The sequence below is a fragment of the Castor canadensis genome, chromosome 12 (genome assembly GCF_047511655.1).
Source record: "Castor canadensis chromosome 12, mCasCan1.hap1v2, whole genome shotgun sequence".
In the NCBI taxonomy this organism is placed as follows: domain Eukaryota; kingdom Metazoa; phylum Chordata; class Mammalia; order Rodentia; family Castoridae; genus Castor; species Castor canadensis.
Window position 1 is genome coordinate 82,547,260 of NC_133397.1, and position 22,848 is coordinate 82,570,107.

At 35.2% G+C, this 22,848-nt stretch overlaps 1 protein-coding gene across 3 annotated transcripts in view; it reads right to left on the bottom strand.

Annotated features, from left to right (window-relative positions):
* Nucleotides 1-22,848, bottom strand: part of Anapc1 (anaphase promoting complex subunit 1) — a 97,149-nt gene that overhangs the window by 22,034 nt on the left and 52,267 nt on the right. For all 3 annotated transcript variants that reach the window (XM_020167197.2, XM_074050256.1, XM_074050257.1), the window contains 16 exons: nt 22,288-22,406; nt 17,331-17,602; nt 16,425-16,659; nt 13,610-13,701; nt 12,093-12,227; nt 11,836-11,918; nt 10,587-10,665; nt 9,806-9,880; nt 7,939-8,015; nt 7,345-7,435; nt 7,180-7,233; nt 6,259-6,452; nt 4,592-4,678; nt 1,977-2,094; nt 944-1,021; nt 524-591 (listed from right to left, as the gene is read on the bottom strand). In XM_020167197.2, the coding sequence (XP_020022786.2) occupies nt 524-591; nt 944-1,021; nt 1,977-2,094; nt 4,592-4,678; nt 6,259-6,452; nt 7,180-7,233; nt 7,345-7,435; nt 7,939-8,015; nt 9,806-9,880; nt 10,587-10,665; nt 11,836-11,918; nt 12,093-12,227; nt 13,610-13,701; nt 16,425-16,659; nt 17,331-17,602; nt 22,288-22,406 (1,857 nt within the window). The remainder of the gene's footprint in view (nt 1-523; nt 592-943; nt 1,022-1,976; nt 2,095-4,591; nt 4,679-6,258; nt 6,453-7,179; nt 7,234-7,344; nt 7,436-7,938; nt 8,016-9,805; nt 9,881-10,586; nt 10,666-11,835; nt 11,919-12,092; nt 12,228-13,609; nt 13,702-16,424; nt 16,660-17,330; nt 17,603-22,287; nt 22,407-22,848) is intronic.

A 22,848-nucleotide genomic window follows, 5' to 3' on the forward strand; every position in this document is an offset into this window, starting at 1 on the left:
CTTTCTGGAAATTTAATTTATATACTACTTAAGGCATAAAATTACTAACAGACTAAAGCAATTTCTTACATATGACTATTTCTTCTCCAAAGCAATCTACCACAATCTTAAATTAGTAAGAACATTCTAACAAGAAAATTGTATAGAGGTGTAACGCATGTGTTTGACAAACACAAACTTTATTATAATGACTGTGTCTTCTGTGGACAGACACATCAGCCCTACTTTCTTAAACTAAATCTAACATTACTGTACCAAAAAGCAATTCCATTACTGTCTCAAGCTAAGTCAGTCAAGTTTCTCAATAAAAAATGTAAACATTCAGGGCCTGATTTCCAAATTGAAACTTTCACATTCAATTACAAACCCTGTGTCAAAAATATAGACCACTTTATTAAATATAGCCTCCACACTGTCTTGGATGATAAGCAGCATTCTAGATAATAATCTATAATTTATACCTCTCCATGTGCCTCTCTACTCAATTCCTATAAGGTAGGCTTGAGAAATTCAATATACTTACTTCAAGTGCTGTGTTCCCTTGCTTAAATCTATGAGCAGTTCCCAGTATCTTGGGCCTTTAACTTTAATCTGCCGAGAAAAATGCAAACATAGTCAACTCAAAGATAAAAAAGTACTGGTCTGAAACTGAAACTCATGCTTCTCAGAGTAAATAATAACCCAGCTGAAAGAGACATCAAGAGGAAAACGAGATCCATTTCCTGAGAAAAAGGCAGGTAACTCGTGTTCTGAGGACACCAAACCTAAAAGAACTCCAAGATAAGACCTTCTCTACATTTCATGACTGTTCCTCCTGCTTTTGCTTTCCTGTTTCAAGCATAGGGAAAGCAGAGGCTTTTGTGTAATAAGTTACCTTTAATGCTATGCTGCTCTGTTTCAAAGCATTCCTTGGATAAAATTTGCCAAGTCACACCCAACTTACCTGCTTTAAAAGGTGGAGTTCTGGAAGAAGGGTAGGAGCCATCAATTCTTCTTTGGTTTGTTCATACCACTGAGTGCCCTTTACAAAGGTAAAAGTACAGCCACAGTTCACTAGGTAAGCAGTGGGAACTACAAAAAAGGAACATCTTCACTCTTCACCTCTCCCTCCCCCTTCCTTGAAGTTTGCAAAAAGATATTAAAGGGCATAAAGTCCCTTCTGATACTCAGATCTTAAAGGTCTCAAGACTAAATTTCTTTACAAGGCATGCATCACCTCCTACCACTTGAATCCTTGCCCTTCACCAGCCAGCAGTACAGAACAGATGTATTTCCATAGGCTATGGGCTTATGCATATGTTTTCTGTACTGAAAACAAGTCCCACTCAGTTGACAAATCTCAGCCAAAACAGTATCCATGGTGACAGATGCATCAATACCACAGCCAGACAAAGGCACTCCTCTGTTTTCCACACTTCCCTCCAATTACCACACTCTATTCACACAGAATCCAGGCCTGGCTCCCCAATAAAGAGAAGTTCCTTATGGAGTACGACAATGCCATCTCATCTTTATATCCCAGAGGCCAGAACAGTTTTGATAAACACAAGGTACATAAAAATTTGCTGAAGAAAGGCTACATGACTTGTGATCAATTTAGATGTGATCTATTTGCACATCTAAATGACAGATCTCTCATCATATGTACAATTTGGGATTCTCAAGTACTCAGCCAAAAAAAGAAACAGTTCTAACTCAACTAGTTTTTATAATAGTACTATTAGCCATGTAAAGTTACCAGAAAATCTTTAAGCTAAGAAAAGAGAACAGCTAGTGATGCTAAAACATTACATCCAAAGACTATAAATAAGCCTGAATGCCTGGCAGGATGTATGAGAACTTGGAGAGCTTCAATTTTTCTGAATGTTCAACTCACTATACTTTTTTTTACTACAGGAACTTTTGAAACGTTTGGGCCTGCAAAGATGAATGAATGGTAATAAAATAACTAACAAATGACAGGGAGAAAGAGTTACCTTGTAGGTAACTTCTAAGAGGGCATAACAGGGCGTGTTTGTATCCACATCCACAGGCACTAAAAGCCTTGGTTCTGCAGCCAGTACATAAAGGTGTCGGAGAGCCTGGAGATGATACCTGTACACAGAAAACACAAAGAGCAGGTAACAACAGGTAATAAGAGCATATGCTCCATAACTTGTTGCTGCCTACAGGTTTACAAAAAGAAAGAAGCTAGAGTAGGATCTTCATATGAAAATCATATAATCCTTGACCCAAGAATTTTTTTTACCTGAATTTTCAGAGTTTAAGGGTTTTATAAGAAAGTAAAAATTATCTTAACATGAAAACAATTTCTAATGAATTGACCACTAATAAAATCATTCCCTCTCAAATATCCTTTCTGCTCAACACAGGCATCTCTTTTTACTTTCTCAGGGATTTATTTCTCGTTTTGTTTTCCCTTTCTTAAAGAATGGCAGGAAAGAAAGCAGGATGCCAGCTTTCTTCGGATAGCAAAGCTCTTCTACATATTAAAACATGCACATAAATAAGCACATGCACTTTAAATATGTAGTATACAACTAGGTGCTGGTGGGTTCACACCTCCTAGTTACTTGGGAGACTGAGATCAGGAGGATTACCATTTGAAAGGCCAGTCCAGGAAAATAGTTTGGGAGACCCCCATCTCCAAAACAACCAGAGCAAAATGGATTGGAGGTGGGGCTCAAGAAGTAGAGTGCCTGCTTTGCAAACATGAAGACAAGTTCAAACCCCAGTTCCACCAAAAATCAAAAAAACACAAAAATTGAGGGGTAAGATAATGATAATACGTATGTATACTTTTGAGCTTTCAAAAAATTTCCTTTAAACTTTAAAATTTATATTTTAGAATGTAAACAAAAATTTTTATATCCTACAAAAGGATGAAATAAGACTTCAATTTAAAAAAACTGCAGTTATGAAAAATAGCCTTCCCTGTTCCCACCTAAATCTACTCACTTTCATAAATCTATTAATAATAAAAATCAATATGGAGGTGTGGCTCAAGTGGTAGAGTGCCTGCTTTGCAAGAGTGACACCCTGAGTTTAAATCCAAGTCTTGTCAAAAAAAAAAAAACAAAAAAAACCTGCCAGATGCTAGTGGCTCACGTTTATAATCCTAGCTGCTCGGGAGGCAAAGATCAGGCCAGCCCGGGCAAATAGTTCTCAAGACCCTACCTCGAAAATACCCTACATTAAAAAGGGGTGGTAGAGTGGCTCAAGTGGTAGAACATCTGCCTACCAAGTGTGCAGCCCTGAGTTCAAACTCTAGTACCACCACCACCAAAAAAGAATTAATAAAGGTTTAAAAAAAAAACCTGACTTTATAAATTGTATAAAGATCCTTTTTTTTTTTTTTGGCATTACTAAAGTTTGAACTCAGAGCCTTGCACTTGCTAGGCAGTTGCTCTACTACTTGGGCCACTCTGCCAATCCCATAAATTACATAAAGTTTCTTGATGCTTACCACTAAATTGCTAAACCAACTAATACCATAACCAGGAGTAACATGGGGGTAGCACTCCACTCATCACTCCCAATGACTGACTCTAACAATTCAAAAAGTCTTTCTAACTAATAAAGGCAAAGCCACAGCCAGATTTGTATAAATTAACAACAATGTCCTTATGTGCCTATCATCAGTTTGGATTTCAGATCAGGCTACTTTATAAAACAGCCATCTTTCTTCTGTTATCATTATATATGACACTACAGTTTAAAATCAAGACTTAGGTGACTACAAGTGCTCGTGATTCTTCTCCACTACACAGTGCATGCTCCTGACCCTTCTCTGGCAGACAACAGGGGTACCATCAGTTAAGCACAGTGATCATCTGAGATGTCACTTATAAGAAACTGTTTTCTTCCTTCACTCTATATATGAAAAAGATCTGCTCTATCACAAACTTCTAGGGAAAAGAAAGTACTAGTCATTCTTTGTGCTCTCAAACACAGAGCTTTTCTATTGCTTGACTGCCTCTCTATGATATGAGGGTCTTGCTCACTGCCACTCTTAAATTGTCCTTAATTTTTTGCTATACTTTGTTTTTCTTATCTCTTCTATATCACTTATACAAATTTCAGGATTCATGTAAAAGAATAAACTCATATAGATGTTGCCATTAAATCAAGATTAATTTTTCTGTTGGAATTAAATGTTTCTAGGAGAAAAAGTATCTTGTTCTTCCCTTGGTTATTTAATTCTGCTAGGTAGATTTATCCCTAAAGTTCACTGACCTACTTCAAGGTTCAGAGCAGGTCTACAGACCTGAGAATGGTAGAGACTGATCAGCATCAGATGGCTGAAGTTTTTTTCTGATCTACTACTTTGTAAGAGAAACTTTTTTTTTTTTTTTTGGGAGGGGCGGGTTGTTTGAACTCAGGGCCTTGTGCTTGCTAGGCAGGTATTCTACCACTTGAGCCATGCCTTCAGCCTGAGAAACTTCTTAAAAGATTTAGCCAGGAAGAAAACTAAATTCAAGAACAAAACAATGCTAATTTGGAAAGAGGTCTGCAAAACCAAAACACAAGCAAATTATTCCCTTGCAGACCTGAGGAAATGCCACATGGAAGACAGAATCACTAGACTCACCTATTATCAGTGCTGTGAGCTGGGAAGTGTGGATAAAGGGCACAGAGAAGAGCAGCAATGGAAGAGTTTGATGTGCTCAAAGAGTACCTGCAGAATAAATTTGGTAGGGACAGCTGTTATTAAGTTTCCTGTGCATATATTTAAGGCATTCTTCACAGTCAGGAAAGTAGCATTCGTGGCAGGGCATACTGGTAAGATGCCTTGATTAAATACAAGTGTGCCAATGGTGTGAATGTTTTACTTTTCAGTTAATTCAGAAGCCATTATGAGATCATCTACAACAGCAGAAGCAACACCCTACAAATGGTAAAATTCGAACCTGAATAAGCAAGATTTTAACTTAAAACAGAATAGTAGTGAGGATCATGAAGCAATCCTAGAAATTATAACTAGTGAAAGTTATACATGAAGTATACCACCTTCTTCTTCTAGTTCCTTTTGAAAATACAGGGATTTTTTTTTTTCTGGGTATCAAACTTTTTTTGTTTCTGTAAAGCATGAATATTCCTTTAAAATGATGGACTAAAAGAAAAGGCCAAAGTTATCATTTAAAAAATTACAGTGAATGTACAAAACTATTCTTCAAATAGAAATAATTTTTCTTATCTGATAAACTTTTTCTATGGCGGTCATATTTTCTTAGTAAGGATCTTTTAGTATAGCAAACAGTTAAATCACACTGAAGTTTTTCTTACAAATATTTTGAAATAAAGATGGTACAAGACATCACATAAAACCACCTTTGTAGCTATTAAGCATAAATACACTTTTTTTACACACACATATATACACACACATATACCCAACTCTCCTTCCCTGCCTTTTCAAATAAATAGAACATTAAATAAGAACTTAGCATTGATATACATACTCATATAGTTAATGAATTAAGAAGAGATTTCAAAATTTCAGCAAAGAAATATATTTACTCTAGCATGCCCATAGCCCATTTTCTCCATAATATTTTGGTAAGCCAAAATTCAAATCTGAAGTAAGATAATAATGTTAGAAACTCAGGGTTTAGGCATAGTGATGTAGGCTATCCAAGTTCAAATGTCATTACAGAGTACTTGTAACTATTAAAAACCAAAATCACTAAAAAAGCAGTACCAGAGAAAAAGCTATTCCATATGAAAAAAAAGTAAGTAGAATCACAGTATGGAATGATGAAAGATGGGATTAAGAGCATAAAGAAAATATACAGGCTTATTTTGGAAGGAGAAAACTTCACAAAACACCTTAAGAAAAAAATGCACCATTTCCTTATAATCTTCATTTCTATACTTCTAGAAAGGTTAATTTCCAATGATTAGCTCAATCTTAAAGAAAAAGGGAAAATAAGCCTAAAAGTCTTATTGAAAATGTAGCAGTTGGTCAGTCACATAGACCAAAGCTAAATAAGTAAAAGTATTTTCTACAGTCACAGACTGTAAGACTTAATAGTGTTAACACACTTCAATTCCTCTCAAACTGATGTATAGAATCAATGTAATTCCAATCAATATTTTATCAGGTTAGTTAGTATGGAAACTGACAAATTCCAAGCTATATGAAAATGCAGAAAGCCAAGACAGAAAAACATTCTTTCAAAGAAGAAAACCCAGGTCACTTTTATAGCTCTCATTCATGAGATCTTTTTACTGAGAAAAAAATACAGATCCATTTACCTTCCTCCTCCCAAAAACAGAAGTCCAAGGGCCATGTGGTGGGCTAAGTGAAAACCATAGTTCATTTCACCACCTGTTTTCATGTGTAGGAAGCGACAAAGCTGCAACACCTTTAAGTTCCCAGAGCCAGCCATCACCATGGCAAGAGACAGCAGCACCACACTCAAGCAAGTTTCCAGGTTATAAGGACCTGTCTGGTAACATGGAAAATGATATCACTGCAACCATTGTCACATTTTAATACCAAAACTAAAGTGGCCACTGGTAGAAGAGAACTGGCATTTAACATTTTGGATTTCTTTTCTCTGAATATTTCCTGTACTTATTTTTTTCAAACAAAATTCAGATATTACTATATATAGTATTCTTAACCTTTCTAATAACTTAGTATATTACAAGCAATCTTCACACAAAAAAATTTTGTACAATATGGTTTCCCAGCTCCAATACATAAGAATGTATGGATATGCCATAATAAATTTACTTAACTACTTTGAGAATTTCTGATGTTTTTAAGTTTTCTATATTATAAATAATATTGCAAAAGTCTGTGTGGTTTTTACCAGGAAATAAAATATTGCCATCTTTCTGTCATCAGAGCAGCAATGACTCAAGAGCAACGGAATCTTTATTGAGTACTAATTCTTTTTCAAGGAGAAATGCCCATCATTCAGTTCTGAAGCAGAAAATAAAGTATGACCATCCATAAATGTCACAGACTACTTACTCTTAGCACAGAATCAGGTACCTGTAATCACATTCCTATCTAATTAATATCCCACAATAAAAATATAAAGACGAGCCAATGCTCCAAATCTCCCATTTAAATTCAAACAGCATGTGACAACACATAAGTAAGTGGATTCATCATTGAATTTTGACTTTTATTTTATTCCCAAAAATAATCACAAAAAGACTTACTACAGAAGCATTAGGAGCAGACAAGTAAGTCATAAAATCTTTTGCAAATTTATGCTAGAAAAAAAAGAAAAAATTCAAAGTTAAAAGAAGCATCTTAAGGCTTTGATTAAATAAATAACTAAATAAACAAATTAAAAGGAACAACTAAACCAAGATACTTCTTACCAAACAGTTAAATGCTGATAAGTTTTCTGAGCCAGCAAATCGAAAACCCAGAGACAAACAGGCTCCTGCAATTATGTAGACATGTGCTTGCCTGAAAACAGATCAGAAGACATTTAATACTGTCATTATTTTCCTTTAAAAATCATTATTATCTATTATCTTGGAATAAAAATAGTAGATGTCCCTGTTCTCTAAACTAGTTCATATCCTTCTGGGAACATTTAACTATGCCTCAACCAATCTAAAGATTTCCATGATCCTTACTGATGAAGTCTGCCTTTTGTTTCAAACAGTGCAAAAAAGGGACAATTTTAAAGAATTGTTAACAATGTTTTCAAAGGAAAGGAAAACAAAGAACCATGTACAAGTTAGGCATTTAGTATTGCTTTTGGAGGGAAAGAACTCTACGCTCAGCTTTATAATAAGCAAACAAAACATGTCAACCTTGTGAGCATCTGACAAAAAATTATCAGAAAAGAGGGGGATTCAGAATGATGCAAGTCAAGGACAACATACATCTGTATACTGTATTTCCATTTATTTTTACAACAGATACTAGGATAGCTAATTTGTGTCATATATTACATTACTTACGACAAAGTTTCCAAATTCAAATCCTCTGAGCAAGGCAATTCAATTTCACTCAGAGAAATACTATTTTCCCTTATAATCTGTAAGACAAAAAGCAAGAATACTTGAACATCAACATTCTAGGTATAAATATAAAAGTGTGAAAAATAACATACTGTGTGCAAGTTATGTTTACATAAAATAAGCTTAGGCAAACCATTTTGTTCAAAGACCTATATTTTAATGGCATTAAGTGATCATCATTCAAATCTAAAAAGGGGTAAATAAAGAGTGACTAAGTAAAGCTGGAGATGTAGCTCAGTGGTAAACACTTGCATAGCATAAGTAATACCATGAGTTTGATCCCCAGTACCAAAAATAATAAAATGAAAAAGAATAACTGAATAAGCCAGAACAAATACGAACAAAAGGACTTAAGAATACTCTGAATATAATAATAACATTTCATACTAGTTAACTGAAATATAAAGATGGTGGCTAAAGAACTGAGACAGGGGTGAGGAGAAGTAGGGAAAGGGGGAAAAGCAGCAACTGGAAGACTAATCAAAGACACTAGCTTCTTCATGAGATTTGTGTGGATTAAGCCTACTGACCTACAGAGGTGAGTTTAGTTCTGAGGCTAATTACTTGAACAAAACTAAGCAATCAATATGCTAATCTGTAACTACTGCTTAGAAAAGACATCCTTTTCCTTTTAGTAAGGTAGTGAACAAACAATTCATCAAAACTGTGTGCAGAGTATCTAGCTTTAACATCCAAGAACAGATTTGATCCTTTTCTCTTAAAAGAACGATAATAATAATAGCCCATACGAGTGGCTCATGCCTGTAATCCTAACTATCTGGGAGGTTGAGATCAGGAAGATCACAATTTGAGACCAGCCCTGGCAAACAATTCAGGAGACCCCCATCTCCAGAGCAAAATGGACTGGAGGCATGACTCAAGGGGTTGAGCTCCTGCTTTGCAAGTATGAAGCCCTGAATTCAAATCCTCGTCCCATCAAAAACAGTAAAATAAAAGAAAAAAGAAAAGCTATCTATTTTCTAAATGTATATATGTAAATACATGGAAGTGAAACATTGATGATTTCTTCTTTTAATTCCTTTAAGAATAGTAAAGGATGCTTTCTCCAAGAAAGCACCAAGTATCTAGAAGTCTCTAATTCTAATCTTCTTATGTACTGAATATATACAAACAGAAAACTTGCAATGTCTTTTCTCTTTGATGATCTCAGTGAGACTAGCAATTATGTTGACTGTACAATAAAGGCTGATAACTCCACTCATCTTCTTTCTTTCCTTTCCAGACTTTATTCTTAATTGACTGTTATTTACTCAGAAATTTAGTGACATTCTGAAGAACTCATATACTTCAAAGTGGGTGATTAATACATACACATTTAACCTGACTGTAATACTCATATGTTCTAGTGTTCACATCTGTGCACAACCACGCCTGGTACTAAGGAGTTTGCTTATTCTTAACTAATGTATTTGACTCATTTAATAAATATTCTTTTAAGTAATTAAAACAAATTATTGTATAGATGACCTAAAATCAACACAGATTAAAACAGCATCATAGATAAATGTTTAATTACAACAAAAATATTTTTTTAAAAAACATTTAGAGTACTTTGGTACACTTAATTTTTAAAAACTGTAATGTTCTAGGGATGTGAAGCCAAAAGGGAAGGCTGAGTGTGTAATCAGTACATAATTTTAAAATGAAATTATCTGTCTTCAAGAGACAGCTAGATAGATCTATACTGCCTTTACAAGAAAAAAAAAGTCTGTAGAATTTTGGAAAATCCTGCAAGAAATCAAAATATTATGCTATTAAACATATAATATCTATTATTTGTACTTACTTGAGGAACATTGCTGTCAACCCACTTGGAATTTGGTAAAATATCGTCCCAAAGAATTAGGCATCGAGCAAGTGTCTTAAAAATACATTACAGAGAAAATTAATTAGAGTAGACAAATTCATGGATTTTGTAGCACTACAGAACAATTTAGGAGTCAGTTCTCAACTGACGACAATTCTGAAAAATATGTAAGTATCAACCTAAGCTACTCATTAAAATAAAGACCTTAACAACAACAACAACAAAAAAACCCTAAAACTGAGTTGATCATCAAACTTTAGAACTGGAGAAGGCTTTCAACTTGTTCTATAAAAGAAAACACCCCCCACCACAAAAACAAATAAATACAAAAAGAAAAATCACAAAGGAAAGAATAATAGCTCTGTCCGCACATCATAATTTAAAGATTTCCATGTGGTAAGTTTAAGCACCAAAAAAAGGTCAAAGGAAAAAGTTTAGGTAATTGTCAAATTATTATTATCATTACATCCATATAAGCATTACTAACATCCTTAACTATAATGAAAAAAGTAACATAGAACAGTTAATAAAGTTTTGGTCATGTGCTGTTTTTTAGGAAGTTTAAGATGATAATGTGGTCACTTTTTCAAAGATTCCTAAAGTTACATTTGGCAAATTTCAAAAGAATACGACCAATCAGATACACATGATGAATAAAAAGTAAAATTTTCTCTAGGCATATATACTTGCAAGTTAAATCTGAGAACTACAAAAAGACTCCCCTCATGCTAACAGAAACAAACAATAGCAAAGCACATACCCTAAGCAAGAGAAATTCTGGTTTCACGAAGTCCAACAAATACATGGTATCAGGAGCTCGGAGCCAATCTGCAATGGATCTGTGAGTGGAGGTGTCAGTGAGGGTTACTGCTCAGGAGAGGGCAAGTAAATCAAGAATCTCAAGACTGGTTTCAAATCATTTCTCCCCACTCCACAAATGATCTACTTTACTCCATAATGCTTTACAGTAACATAGTATTTATTATGTATATTTTATGTCTCATAGGCTCCATGAGAGCAGGTAATTCTAGTTTTGTTTTGGTCAATGAATTACCCACAAGTGGCAAGAGGCACTGATGTATACATTCATCTAAATAATAGACGAGTAAATGTTTTTTACTACTCTGCTAATTCAGTACATATTCCATTTTTCAAAGACAGGAATTTAGAACACTCAAAATTTCAAAAATCTTAAAAAGAGTTCTTTTCTTTAAGTTAACAGACTTAAAACATGATATAATTCTTCTACACAATTTATCCTTCTGGGCCAAGTGTAATAATAAATGCCAAAGGCCTACTTTTGATAATTACAGGAAAGTAGAATGTAGAAGGTTTGGTCATCAGGAAAGCTTTTGAACTAAGCAGAAACCACTTTTAAAGTGTTAACCAAGAATAAAATAATAGTAAGCATTTCTGGTTTGACCAAATTCTCACAGATACCCAAAATGAATGAAAAAGAATGTGGGCACTGTTTAGCTGTCAGTGACATCATCTACAAAACAGATATAGAAATTGGCTATTACTGTTACCCTCCACATCCTTAGGCTCCATCTCACTGAGATTGAGTGGGGAAACAACATCTGTATTGAACATATGCAGTCTTTTTTTCTTATTATTCCCTAAGCAATGCAGTAAAACAGCCATTTACACAGCATTTACATCGCATTATATATCTTAAGTCATCTAGGGATGGCCAGAGTACACGCAAAGATGTGCGTATGTCCTATGCAAATATCATGCCATCTTATATAAGGGATCTGTGTATTTGTGGATTTTGCTGTCTATGGAGGTCCAGGAACCAATCCCCTTGTAGATACAGATGGACAACTGTAAACTGTTAAATGTCACTAATATAACAAATGTATTCTATCTAGATAAAACCTGTAGAACTTACAACATTTGGGAGAATGGATACTAGGTTGCTCCAGCAAGGGCAGATAAACATATAAGACAATTTCACTACTCAGGTCAGAAAGAATATCACACAGTCATGGTGAGGGTGCTAATACCTGTTGTTGGTTTTTAAGTAGATCATAGCCAAAGCTAGAGTAGCACCTGGACAAGTCACATCCACATTTATGGTATCTCCTTCCTATTAAAAGAAAAGGTGTTCATGTAAAAGAGTTCTGAATTATCACAAAATTTTTCTAAATACTAGCCTAGGCTTAAAATTAGCATATTCACATGTCTGTATTGAAAGCTACTATTTTCAAAATAACTTCTTAGCTTTTCGTACTTTCTCTGTGTTACTCTGATTTGGACTTACTTTGATTTGATAACTTGGGGATTTATGTTTCTCCCTGTGCATTCCAGCTTGAAAGCGCCTATGACCTCCAACCATGTACTGATACAGCTGCTCAGGCACATTGAGATCAGACATGCCTATCAAATTACTACCATGCTAGAAAACAAAATAACAGACATGAGAAGAAATCTTCTGGAAGAAAACCTTGACACATACCCATAACAAATAAAGGAATGAACTAACTTCAGCACAGGGTATTTTAGTTTTTGATTTATTTTCTTTCCAATTAAAATGGTCACAAGTTAATATTCAACTATTAATGATAATTCTAATAAAAGTTATATGTATGGTGAAGTTTAAGTACTTTCACTTCATAAAACAGATGAAAGCTTTAAAAAAAAAAACAGATAATTAAACTACAGTAAAGGAAAAGTCCAACTGTGTGACTGAAACCTGAACTGTGAACACCTGGTACTTTCTGTACTGCGCCTGTAAACTTTCAACCAACAGCGACTATAATAATGACAATAACATAATGATCAATGAATGCTTGCTGGGTGCCAGACACTAATGGTGTGAACTGACTTTATTCAACAAACCCCTCAAATAGCTACTAGCATGAATGTCATTTTACAGATGAGGACTGCGAGGCGCAAAAGGATTAAGCTCAAATTAACCTAATTATGATACGCAGGGTGAGATGTAAAAACAAGTTCTACACAATAGTTTATGGGGCTAATAGAAAATAACGTAGTTAAATGACCTACTTATTCATCAGGACCAGAACAAGTCCTAATTTCCAATATGATGCCTTTCCATTTTACCACCTGCCTCTTGCTCATATGACAGATGTGAAATCAAAACCCAATGGATAGCCAAACATGGGGTAGATTTCCAGAATGCACATAAGAAAAAAATTCATTCCATTGTATCTTTCTTTATACTATTTAGCTTGACCATAACACTGTACTGGTGGTTCTTCTAGGGAACTACATTTCAAGTGAAATTATCATTTAACAAAATGTTTTTGATAATTCTGTACACATCTCTACAAGAGAATTAAGGTTTGGCCAACCTGATACTGCACATAGTCACAAAGCAAATGCTACTGTGGCAACATTCTGGGATATGTAGCAAACATCCAGATGGAAAAAGAGGGTTATAGTTTATTTGTAACAATCACTGCAAACTTTAAAGCTCCACATCATGTGTGTTTTCACTATTTTCTGTATTCTACTGGAGTGAGTGATCCCTTCTTCATCTTAGACTTTGAACTTTCTTCAAGAAACTTCATTCCATTATGCATTCATGAACACTTACACTGAAGCCACATGAAACAAATTTTAAAGCCACACTCATCACTATAATTTCTTTCCATTCACAAATTTGTTAGTTTGAAAAATATCCAGAAGAAGCAGGGCTGGGCATCACGTTAAATCACAATCGGGCAGAGTGGCATTCTTAGTTAAGTATCAAGGTTATTCATCTCAACATACAAATGTCCTAAGTGAAGCATGAGGGCACAGACTCTTGCTTACCCCCAAGCAAACCATGCCCAGGGCCAGGCCAGCAGCTAACGAGTATGACTCTCTGTCAGTACAATACTCCATTTCAGGACCAGGGGGCCGCCCTGTGGAGGAGAAAGCAATGCAGGTCAAGCCAGCCTCTTTAGATCCCAACTTGTAAAACTTTTTAGTCAATGTTCAGGATACATAAGACATCTGGACTCAATACGACCACACTCAAAAGTTATGCCACCTTCACAAATTATGGTATCTGAACTGTTTACTACAAGAAAAGCTCCCGAATGGGTCTTTAATTTATCAGTTTAAGCACTTATCAGCAGTGACTTTCAGATACTATGAAAATTTGGATTTTACCAAAAAAAATTACCAAGAAGTAGGCATATATTTTTAAAGTGACAAGTACTTTAAAAATTTGCATTTTTTACTAAAAATATAATTTCTAATGTCTTGAATTTTGTTATGTTATTTTCAAATTCATTCACCAGATGTGATAAAAAAAAAATTTCCAAATACTAATTATGGGTAAAAAGAACACTTAATTTGTGCTTTTAAGTTGATTTCAGACTTTCATTTTAAATCTATATACTACTTGGCCCTCCTAAGGTAAAATTTCTGTGTACTGATCCTAAAAGTTTGGCTAGACACAAAACTTTTAAGAGCATTCCATAATTCTAACTCTATCCTTCAGGGAAGCAAAATTATTATGTATAAAGATCCCCTTCCCTAAAGTACTGGCCTAGCAAGCACAAGGCCCTGAGTTCAAACCCCAGTAACAACAACAACAATAAAAAAAGCTCACAATACTAGAATTTTATCCTCAGGGGAAACATGCTATTAAAAACAAAAAAAAAAAATTACATAAAGGTAATCAGTATAGTACTTATGCATAATAGCAAATTAGGCACAACCTAGAAAAGTTCTGAAAATCACAAGACAACTAGGTATTTAAAAAAAACAAAACAACAACAAAAAAAAAAAACACCTACTTTTCAATATAAAATTAACTTTTTAAAAAAAATTTAAGACAGGGCTATGTAGTCCAGGCTGGCCTTAAACTTGCAATCTTCCTGACTCAGCCTCCCAAGTGCTGGGATTACAGGAAGGCCCTACCATGTCCAGCTCTAAAATTAATATTAAAGGCCACTTGTGTCAATAATGTATTTTTAAAAGGCAGAATAAAAGTGCCATGCATATTCTGATGATAATTACATAAAAGAACATACACATGTGAATCAAAGATGAAATTTTGTATGCAGAACATGAAGTCAGTACACTGTGGCTATGAGAGTGTGATGACACCATTAGATTATGACTATGATCTAGCACGAGAATGTCTAATTACCTTGTAGATGAGCAAGCTTTAAATAACCAGTGCTGGATACTCTTGAGTATTTTTCAGATCAATTACGTAAGCTGTTATGTATTTTGGTAATAGGTATGTTTCAGTTTTACCAATAATTTCTTTTATCATTACAGTAGATCAAGTTGTCTGTCCCAATCTTCACTGCTCTACAATGCTAATCTACATTTAGCCCCTGAAAGAGCCTTGTAGTGGACCTGACCACATGACCAGCTTTGACCTGAGACCTTAACTGGCATAATGGCAAAGGACTGAAATGTACTTCCGTTATTTGGTACCGTCTCTCACACACCTGTCGTCATCACAAGAAAACCACATCCTCTAGCCTGGGTCCTGGAATAAGGCACGAGAGGCAAAACAAGAGCAGCTGACCTGCAGATCTATAGCCTGAAGGAGAGCCGCACAGGCCAACTTTATGGTAGTTTGTTAGCAAGAATGATTGAGACAAGAGCTAACTCATACAATCATACTATACAAAAATGTATCTTCTGCAACATATTATGTAATACAGCAATCTCCCCCTTATCTAAAGTTTTGCTTTCTACAGCTTAAATTACTGGAAATCAACCATGGTTCAAAATTAAATGTAAAATTCAAGAAATAAAAATTTATACCTCTTAAATAACTTATTGTAGTACATTACTATAATTACTCTACTTTTATTAGTTATTGTTGCTAATCCATTACTGCACGTATTTATAAATTAAGCTCTGTCATTAGTACATGTGTACATTTGGCCCTTCATATCCATATGTAGGTTCTCCATCCAGGATTCAACCAACTGTGGGTCAAACATATTTTAAATTGTATACTGAACAGAAACAGCCTTTTTTCTTGTCATTATTGCCTAAACAATACAGTGTAACAGCTATTTACATAGCACTTACATTGAATTAGGCTTGATCAGTAATCTAGGGATGATTTAAAGTGTATAGGAAGTTGTATAAAAGTTGTAGGAGTCAATCACTTCCATTCCTTTGCAAGTGCTATTGTCCAACAGAATAAAAACTGTAATATTAGGGACCAAAACCATCATCTTTTAGATTTGGGGTTTTTTTTTTTGGGGGGGGGAGTGGTGGCACTGGGGTTTGAACTCAGGGCTTCATGCTTTCTAGGCAGGCACTCTATCACTGGAGCAGTCTTCAGCCAACTTTTTAGTTTTAAGTACAGGCCACTGCTAAACACTGCCTGGTAATGATGCAGCAGTACAAAAGGCATGCTCATATGTGACCACTGAAGCTCGTAATAAACTTGCAAACTAAATATCAACATTTATACACCTTGTACAGTTAACATTAGCCTTGGAAAGCACGGCTTGTAGTTTTTTTTCAATTGGTTACTAGATCAGTCTGTGCTCATAAAAGCTATTGTTTTTCCTTAATTTTTATAACTTCACATCATTTTACTTGAGTTCATGTGGAGTGGGGAACTCATGCCTATGAAGATTCAGTACTACTAAGCCCTTACCTATTTCAGCCAACAGGACTTCTGCAGTATGTCTATGAGCTGTCCCTTGATATACAAGCCCAATGCCAACCACTGCAGCCACTTGGACATTGTGAGGAACATCAAGCTCTGTGGACGTTGGGGGTAAGAGAGCAGGAATGTGAATACTAAGAAGCCGAGTAATTGACATATCCATGGTGCCTAATTTTGCAGCAGAAACACCAAGTAGTAGTCCAATGCTTGTCATTTCATGGCCCTAAGATGGAAAATAGAATAAAGCTTAAGAGACACTGAGGAAAAAAATAAGACAGTTTTAAATAAAATATGGCCCACTACTTTCAATCAAACTTTTATGAGATAGGCAGTGAGAGTATAGTGGCAATCTACACACACATGGTCCCTGTTCATGTTAGTACAGGAAGTATTAAAATTAAAAATATACAAATAAGTCCATTATTAAAAAATAGTATAATAAAAAATTTTTAAATACAAAGTATTATGAGAGCATTTTAAAGGAGACTAATAATTTAGATTAGAAGGGGAAAGAGAATTATTAGGAATCACTAAAGGAGATTACATGAAGATACTTATAATAAAATCTGAAGGATGAATACACACGAGCCAGAAAAATGGTGGGAAGGGGATACTCAAGTCTAGAGGGTGGCGAGAAATGGAAGATGTTGCGAGTAAGGCTGGAGAAGTGAACAGATCACATCGGCTTCAAGAAATACATTAAGAGCACTGAGACACAGTAAATGGTTCTGACCAGGGAGGATGCACACTGCTGGACACTTTAGAAAGATTATATTGCCTGCTGTGAGATGAATGGACTTAAGAGACAAGAATGAAAAGCCAATAGAGCAATGAGGAGATAATGCAATAGGCAGGTGAGGGACAGTGTGAGGCACTGGAATCACAACTTCTCACCTTGGTCAAGTAGTCATGAATATTGAGAGTAGCCAGCTTGGTAAGGTGCCCATTGAGACCCAGGGCCATGAGGAAGCCAGCATACTCATTGGCTAACTCAGCATGCTTGGGCTTATTGTAAACAATCCAAGCTGAATCGATCTGAGAGGCAGGAGCTATCTTCAGGCCAGCAGCCACACCATTATGGAAGCTGGCCCAGCTTGTCATGTTCGGAGGCACATCAATGTTCCCACTATTAAGATCTACTGTTGTGTTCCGAGGTGGGGCTCGCCCTATGCAACCAAAGGAAAGTTGACATTGAGAATAAGAATTCACAAAATCCTATTTGTTAAATTTAGATATATGAGAATAAGATTATGTTTACAACATTCAAAATACATAATACTTTAAAACCTGGAATGATGTCAGGTCTCTATGGGTACTTAAACGTTATACATGAGTCAATCTTGATTGAAAGTAAAAAACCTGACTGATTGTTTAAATAGTAAGGAGCTTATTTAATTAGAAACTAAAATGAGGATTAATACCTCAGCTTAATTACATGAACAGTAAATTCCAATGGATAACTGATGATACTGATGTTATTTTCAAATATTCTATCCAGTTTTCTCTAGATATTGAGGAAAAATGACATTACAAAAAAGAGAAAAGGATCTTTATAAATCAGTTTTATTTCTATTCCTCTCTCTATTAAATGTATTGATACCTAATTATATGCTATTGTTAAATATGCCAAATTGTATTTAGAGACTGCTATATAAAAAGCATCTATTTACAGCCAAGTTACCTACTGAACTACAAAGGAGCATTCACTAAATTTAATTTTACAGTCAATATATTTGAAAGCAATATAAATTAACTATGATGTACTCAGCTTGAATTCTGATTTCTTTGGGTTTTGATCTATATTGTATACAAGCAAAAATTGAATTCTTTTTATATTTTGAGGGGTCTATATTAGCTTGAGTCAGAGACGAATATTTAAAATAAACATTATAAGTATTGCACAAAGTTATCAAGTTCATTAGAGCTTTAAAAATATGGCATGAGAAGAGTTGCAAAGCCAGACACCAGTGGTTCACACCTATAATCCTTGCTACTCAAGAGGCAGAGATCAGGAGGACTGCAGTTCGAAGCCAGCCTGGGCAAATAATTCTGCGAGACCCTATCAGGAAGAAACCCTTCACCAAAAAGGGCTGGTGGAGTGGCTCAACATGTAGGCCCTGAGTTCAAGCCCTAGTATCACAAAAAAAAAAGAGTTGCAAAGTCAGGCACAAGTGGCTCACACCTGTAATCCTAGCTACTTGGGAACCTGGTTGGGGCCAGCCTGGGCAAATAGTTTGTAAGATCCCATCACCAAAATAACCAGAGGTGCAGGTCAAGTGGTTAGAACACCTGCTTTGCAAGTGCAAAGCCCTGAGTTCAAATTCAAAAAAGAGTTGCAAGGAGTCATGCACAACAAATCTTGAATAGATTCATAGTATATATATGTGTACACACATAGATTACAAAGCACAATGTAAAACATATTTGTCTATACCATTTAATTTTTGTAGCTACAAGCTAACTCAACTGAAGTATTAGACAACAGCACAATGGGTAACAGGTTCATAAGTTACACTTGTTCTCTCTCAAAAAAGGCAGATCAACAGTGAAAAAGAAGTAATCTTTCTAAAACATTCATTCATCATATACATGAGAGGTAAGCAAGTTTTCCTCAATAAGAACAGAATACAAAAGTTTAACAGTCACATCAGCATGGGAAAAGACACTATTCTAAGAAAGTAATTTCTCCTGTTATTATTAAAACAGGATAGGGCCAAGTGCTGGTGGCTCACATCTGTACTCCTAGCTACTCAGGAGGCAGAGATAAGGAGGATCCCAGTTCGAAGCCAGCCTGGGCAAATTAATTGTTCATGAGACCCTATCTCAGAAATATCACACACACACACAAGTGGAATTGCTCAAGGTGTAGGCCCTGAGTTCAAGCCCCACTACAGAGCAAAAAAAAAAAACACGATAGGCCAGGCAAGATAGTGCACTTGTATAATAGCAGCATTCAAGAGGTAGAAGCAGGAACAAGTTCCAGAGCAATCTAGGCTACACAATGTGACCCTGTCATAAAACAGACCCCTCTCCAAAAAACATAAAAAAAAAGAAACAGGATAACTTTGGGGTTTTTTTGTCTCATAAAACAACTAAAAGAATAGAAGATTAAGTTTGTGTCATGAATGCATTTAAATGATGCCAATTTAATTAAATGGCTTGTGCATTTTTTAGGTAGCTCCTAACCATTACTTGGGTATTAAATCACCCAGATTAAATACATTTTATCATTTGTCAATTTTCCACAAACTTTTTATAAGAAAACTTTCATGTAAACAATTTATAAGACCAAAAAAAGAACTTCTCTATATAATGCCTTTCATCAAGATTTAGTAACTGTTTAGATTTTACCAAAGCTGCTTTATGTCTGAGAGAAAGATTTAAACACTGAAAGTAATTCTGCCAGTTCTCAATGAGATTTGGCCTCAGAATCTCATTGTGGAAGGATATGCATTCTTCACTCAGCTACCACCTCATTACTTGCATGCTGCTCCAGGCAATCAGCTCTTTACAAATCTGAGTGGGAATGTACATTTTCAAAGGATGCAACTTAAAACACTGTGTAGTTATACTTGCATACATTGCACACTACTGTGGATGCTACTGTATGCTATTACACAGGTTCCCTACATGAAGGAATTTTCAATGATAATTTTGGCTGCATGCATTTGTCATCTTTGGAGTACATTCAAACCAGCCTTAGGTGAACAAGAACTATAAAACATAATCAAGAATATTGGGAAATGAACACAGCTATATCCAGCAGAAGTGAAAATTCAACCAACCATCTAGAAAGGCAATTTGATAACATGTTATATCAAAACCTTAAAATCGTTCATCTTGCTGTTCTAGGAATTCTACTTTTAAACATTTACCCTAATTACATAAAATGACTATGCCTCAACAATGTTTAAAATGGCAAAAAAAAAAAAGAAAATACTAGATTGTTTTTATATACTGAAATATATCCATTGAATGAAATAAATTGTGCATATAATACATATATGAACATAATCACAGTCAGCCTACCACATTCATGGATTTACTAAACATAATTTTGACCAAGTACACTCAAAACATTTAATAATTTTTTAAAATATCAAAAGAATTTCAAGGCTAGGCATGGTGCTCATGCCTCTAATACTGGCTACTAGGCAGTTGGTGATGGAGAGGAACAAGGCTCAAGGCCAGCCTAGACAAAAAGTTAGTGAAATCCCATCTCAAACAAGAATCCAGGCAAGACATCCCACCTATGCTAGAGGCATAGTTAGGAGAGCCATCTTAGGCTGGCCCAAAGCAAAAACTGGAGACCAGACCTGCAAAATAAAGAAAAAAATGACTGGAGGTGTTTCTCAAGAGGTAGTACACCTGCCAGGCAAGTGCAAAGCCCTGAGGTCAAACCCTAGTGCTGCCAAAAAAAAAAAAAAGAAATTTCAAAAACAAAAATGTTACATTCCCACACTTAAATTATGCAGCTCAGTTGATGCAGAGAAGTTCTCTGTTGGTCCTGCATTTTGGTTAGTTGTGTTTAAATCATTGTGTGATCTGCTAAATGTTTCCCTTTCATTTTGTGAAAATGTTTCCCAAAAAACAAATGGTGCCCAAAACGCTGACCCAAAAAAGGGCATATAATATGCTTATTTTAAGTTCTAAAGTAAATATTTTTGTTGAAAAGCAGCATATTTTTAGCAGAAATTGGGTGGTATTATGGAAAAAATACACCAAGCATCCACAGTACAGCACTGAACTCTATGCATCCTGAGCATTCATGGCTTTTCCTCAATGGCAATCTCCTTGGAAAATATACCCATGGATATCAATGGTCTATTTTATATACACATATGTGCTAATGAAGGATTCCTGCTATAAAAATTTTCAAATTTCTAAAATGATATTAAACTTTCTGATAAATAAATATAAAACCATATATGTCAAAATTAAAATTGGAAAATACATATACCAAGATTGACAGTAGTGACACTCGGGAGTGTTACTAGTTTAAGTGACCACTTTTCTTTTTCTATAGTATATTTTCTTGTTTTTGTACAATGATCACTCGTAATACAACATGAGACACTAAAGGCACATGGCTTTAGGAATTCCAACTCTTGGAAAGCAGAAGCAAGAGGACTGAAAGTTCAAAGTCAGCCTGTGCTACAAAATAAATTACAGGCTAGCCTGTAACTTTTGAGACATTGTCTCAAAAAACAAACCAAGACTAAATATTTTTCCATGTTACACTTTAAGATTATTGCAATTTTACTAATCTCATCAATATTAGTAACATATTTCTGAACTTTTAAAATAATCTCATTAAAAAAATTAGTATAAGTTATACTCTACTTCCTTTGATATTTAGTTTGTCATTTGAGCTTTAATAACTATAGCAGCTATTAACAATTCTTAAAATCACTGAGGACAAAGGAAGCACTTTTTTCCTTTTTTTTTTTTTTTTTTTTTTTTGCAGTACTGGGGTTCAAACTCACAGCCCTGCACTTGCTAGGCAGGTGCTCTACCACTTGAACCACACTTCCAGCCATTTTGCTTTATTTTTTGGATAGGGTCTCAGTGTTGCCCACAGACAGCCTTGGATCATGATCCTCCTACCTCACTGCACAGCTGGGATAACAGGCATATGCCACCACACACAGCTTTTTCAAGATAGGGTCTAACTTTATGCCCAGGTTGGTCTCGAACCTCAACTCTCTTTATCTCAGCCTTCCAAGTAGCAGAGATTACAGACATAAGTCACCATTTCCAGCTTAAGGAAGCATTTCTTTTATTTTAACTAAAGTGATTCAAAATTTATGATGCACATTTTCCTTTCTCACTGAACCAGAATTTAACATACCAGTCAGATTCAACTTAGGAATAGGCAATGGTTCTGTTGGAACAGGATGGTATGAAAACAAAGTAAACATTCCTCGTCCTACAGGAAGAGCCATAGTTCGCTGACACAACTGGAGCAATCTATAATTAAAATACAAAGCAACATATAGAAAATGTTAAAGCAAAGCATAACTGGAATGCAATCCATAGGTAAAAAGTGCATAATGTGTACAATGAAGTCACCTCAAAGTAAGCCCACACAGAGACATGTGTGAACCACTCAAACACACCTGTTCTCATTTTAATACTCCTGCTCTCATTAGAACTCTGAAGAAGGAGACATGTTGTCTTTTTGTTTCATTTCCTATTTGCTTTGAATGAAACCCAGCTGGCCTATAAACCAAACCAACTCTCCCTACATATTCAAAGAAATTGTACCCTGACTGATGCTAACCTTCTCAAAGGAAAATATAGTACTTTGGTGGTTTCATCTTTATGTTATTGTCAGTCTAGTTGCCCTCAGTACATGAAGAATCCTCCTTCCATTCCTCAGGAATGCTACCACCTCTATAGTTTTATACAT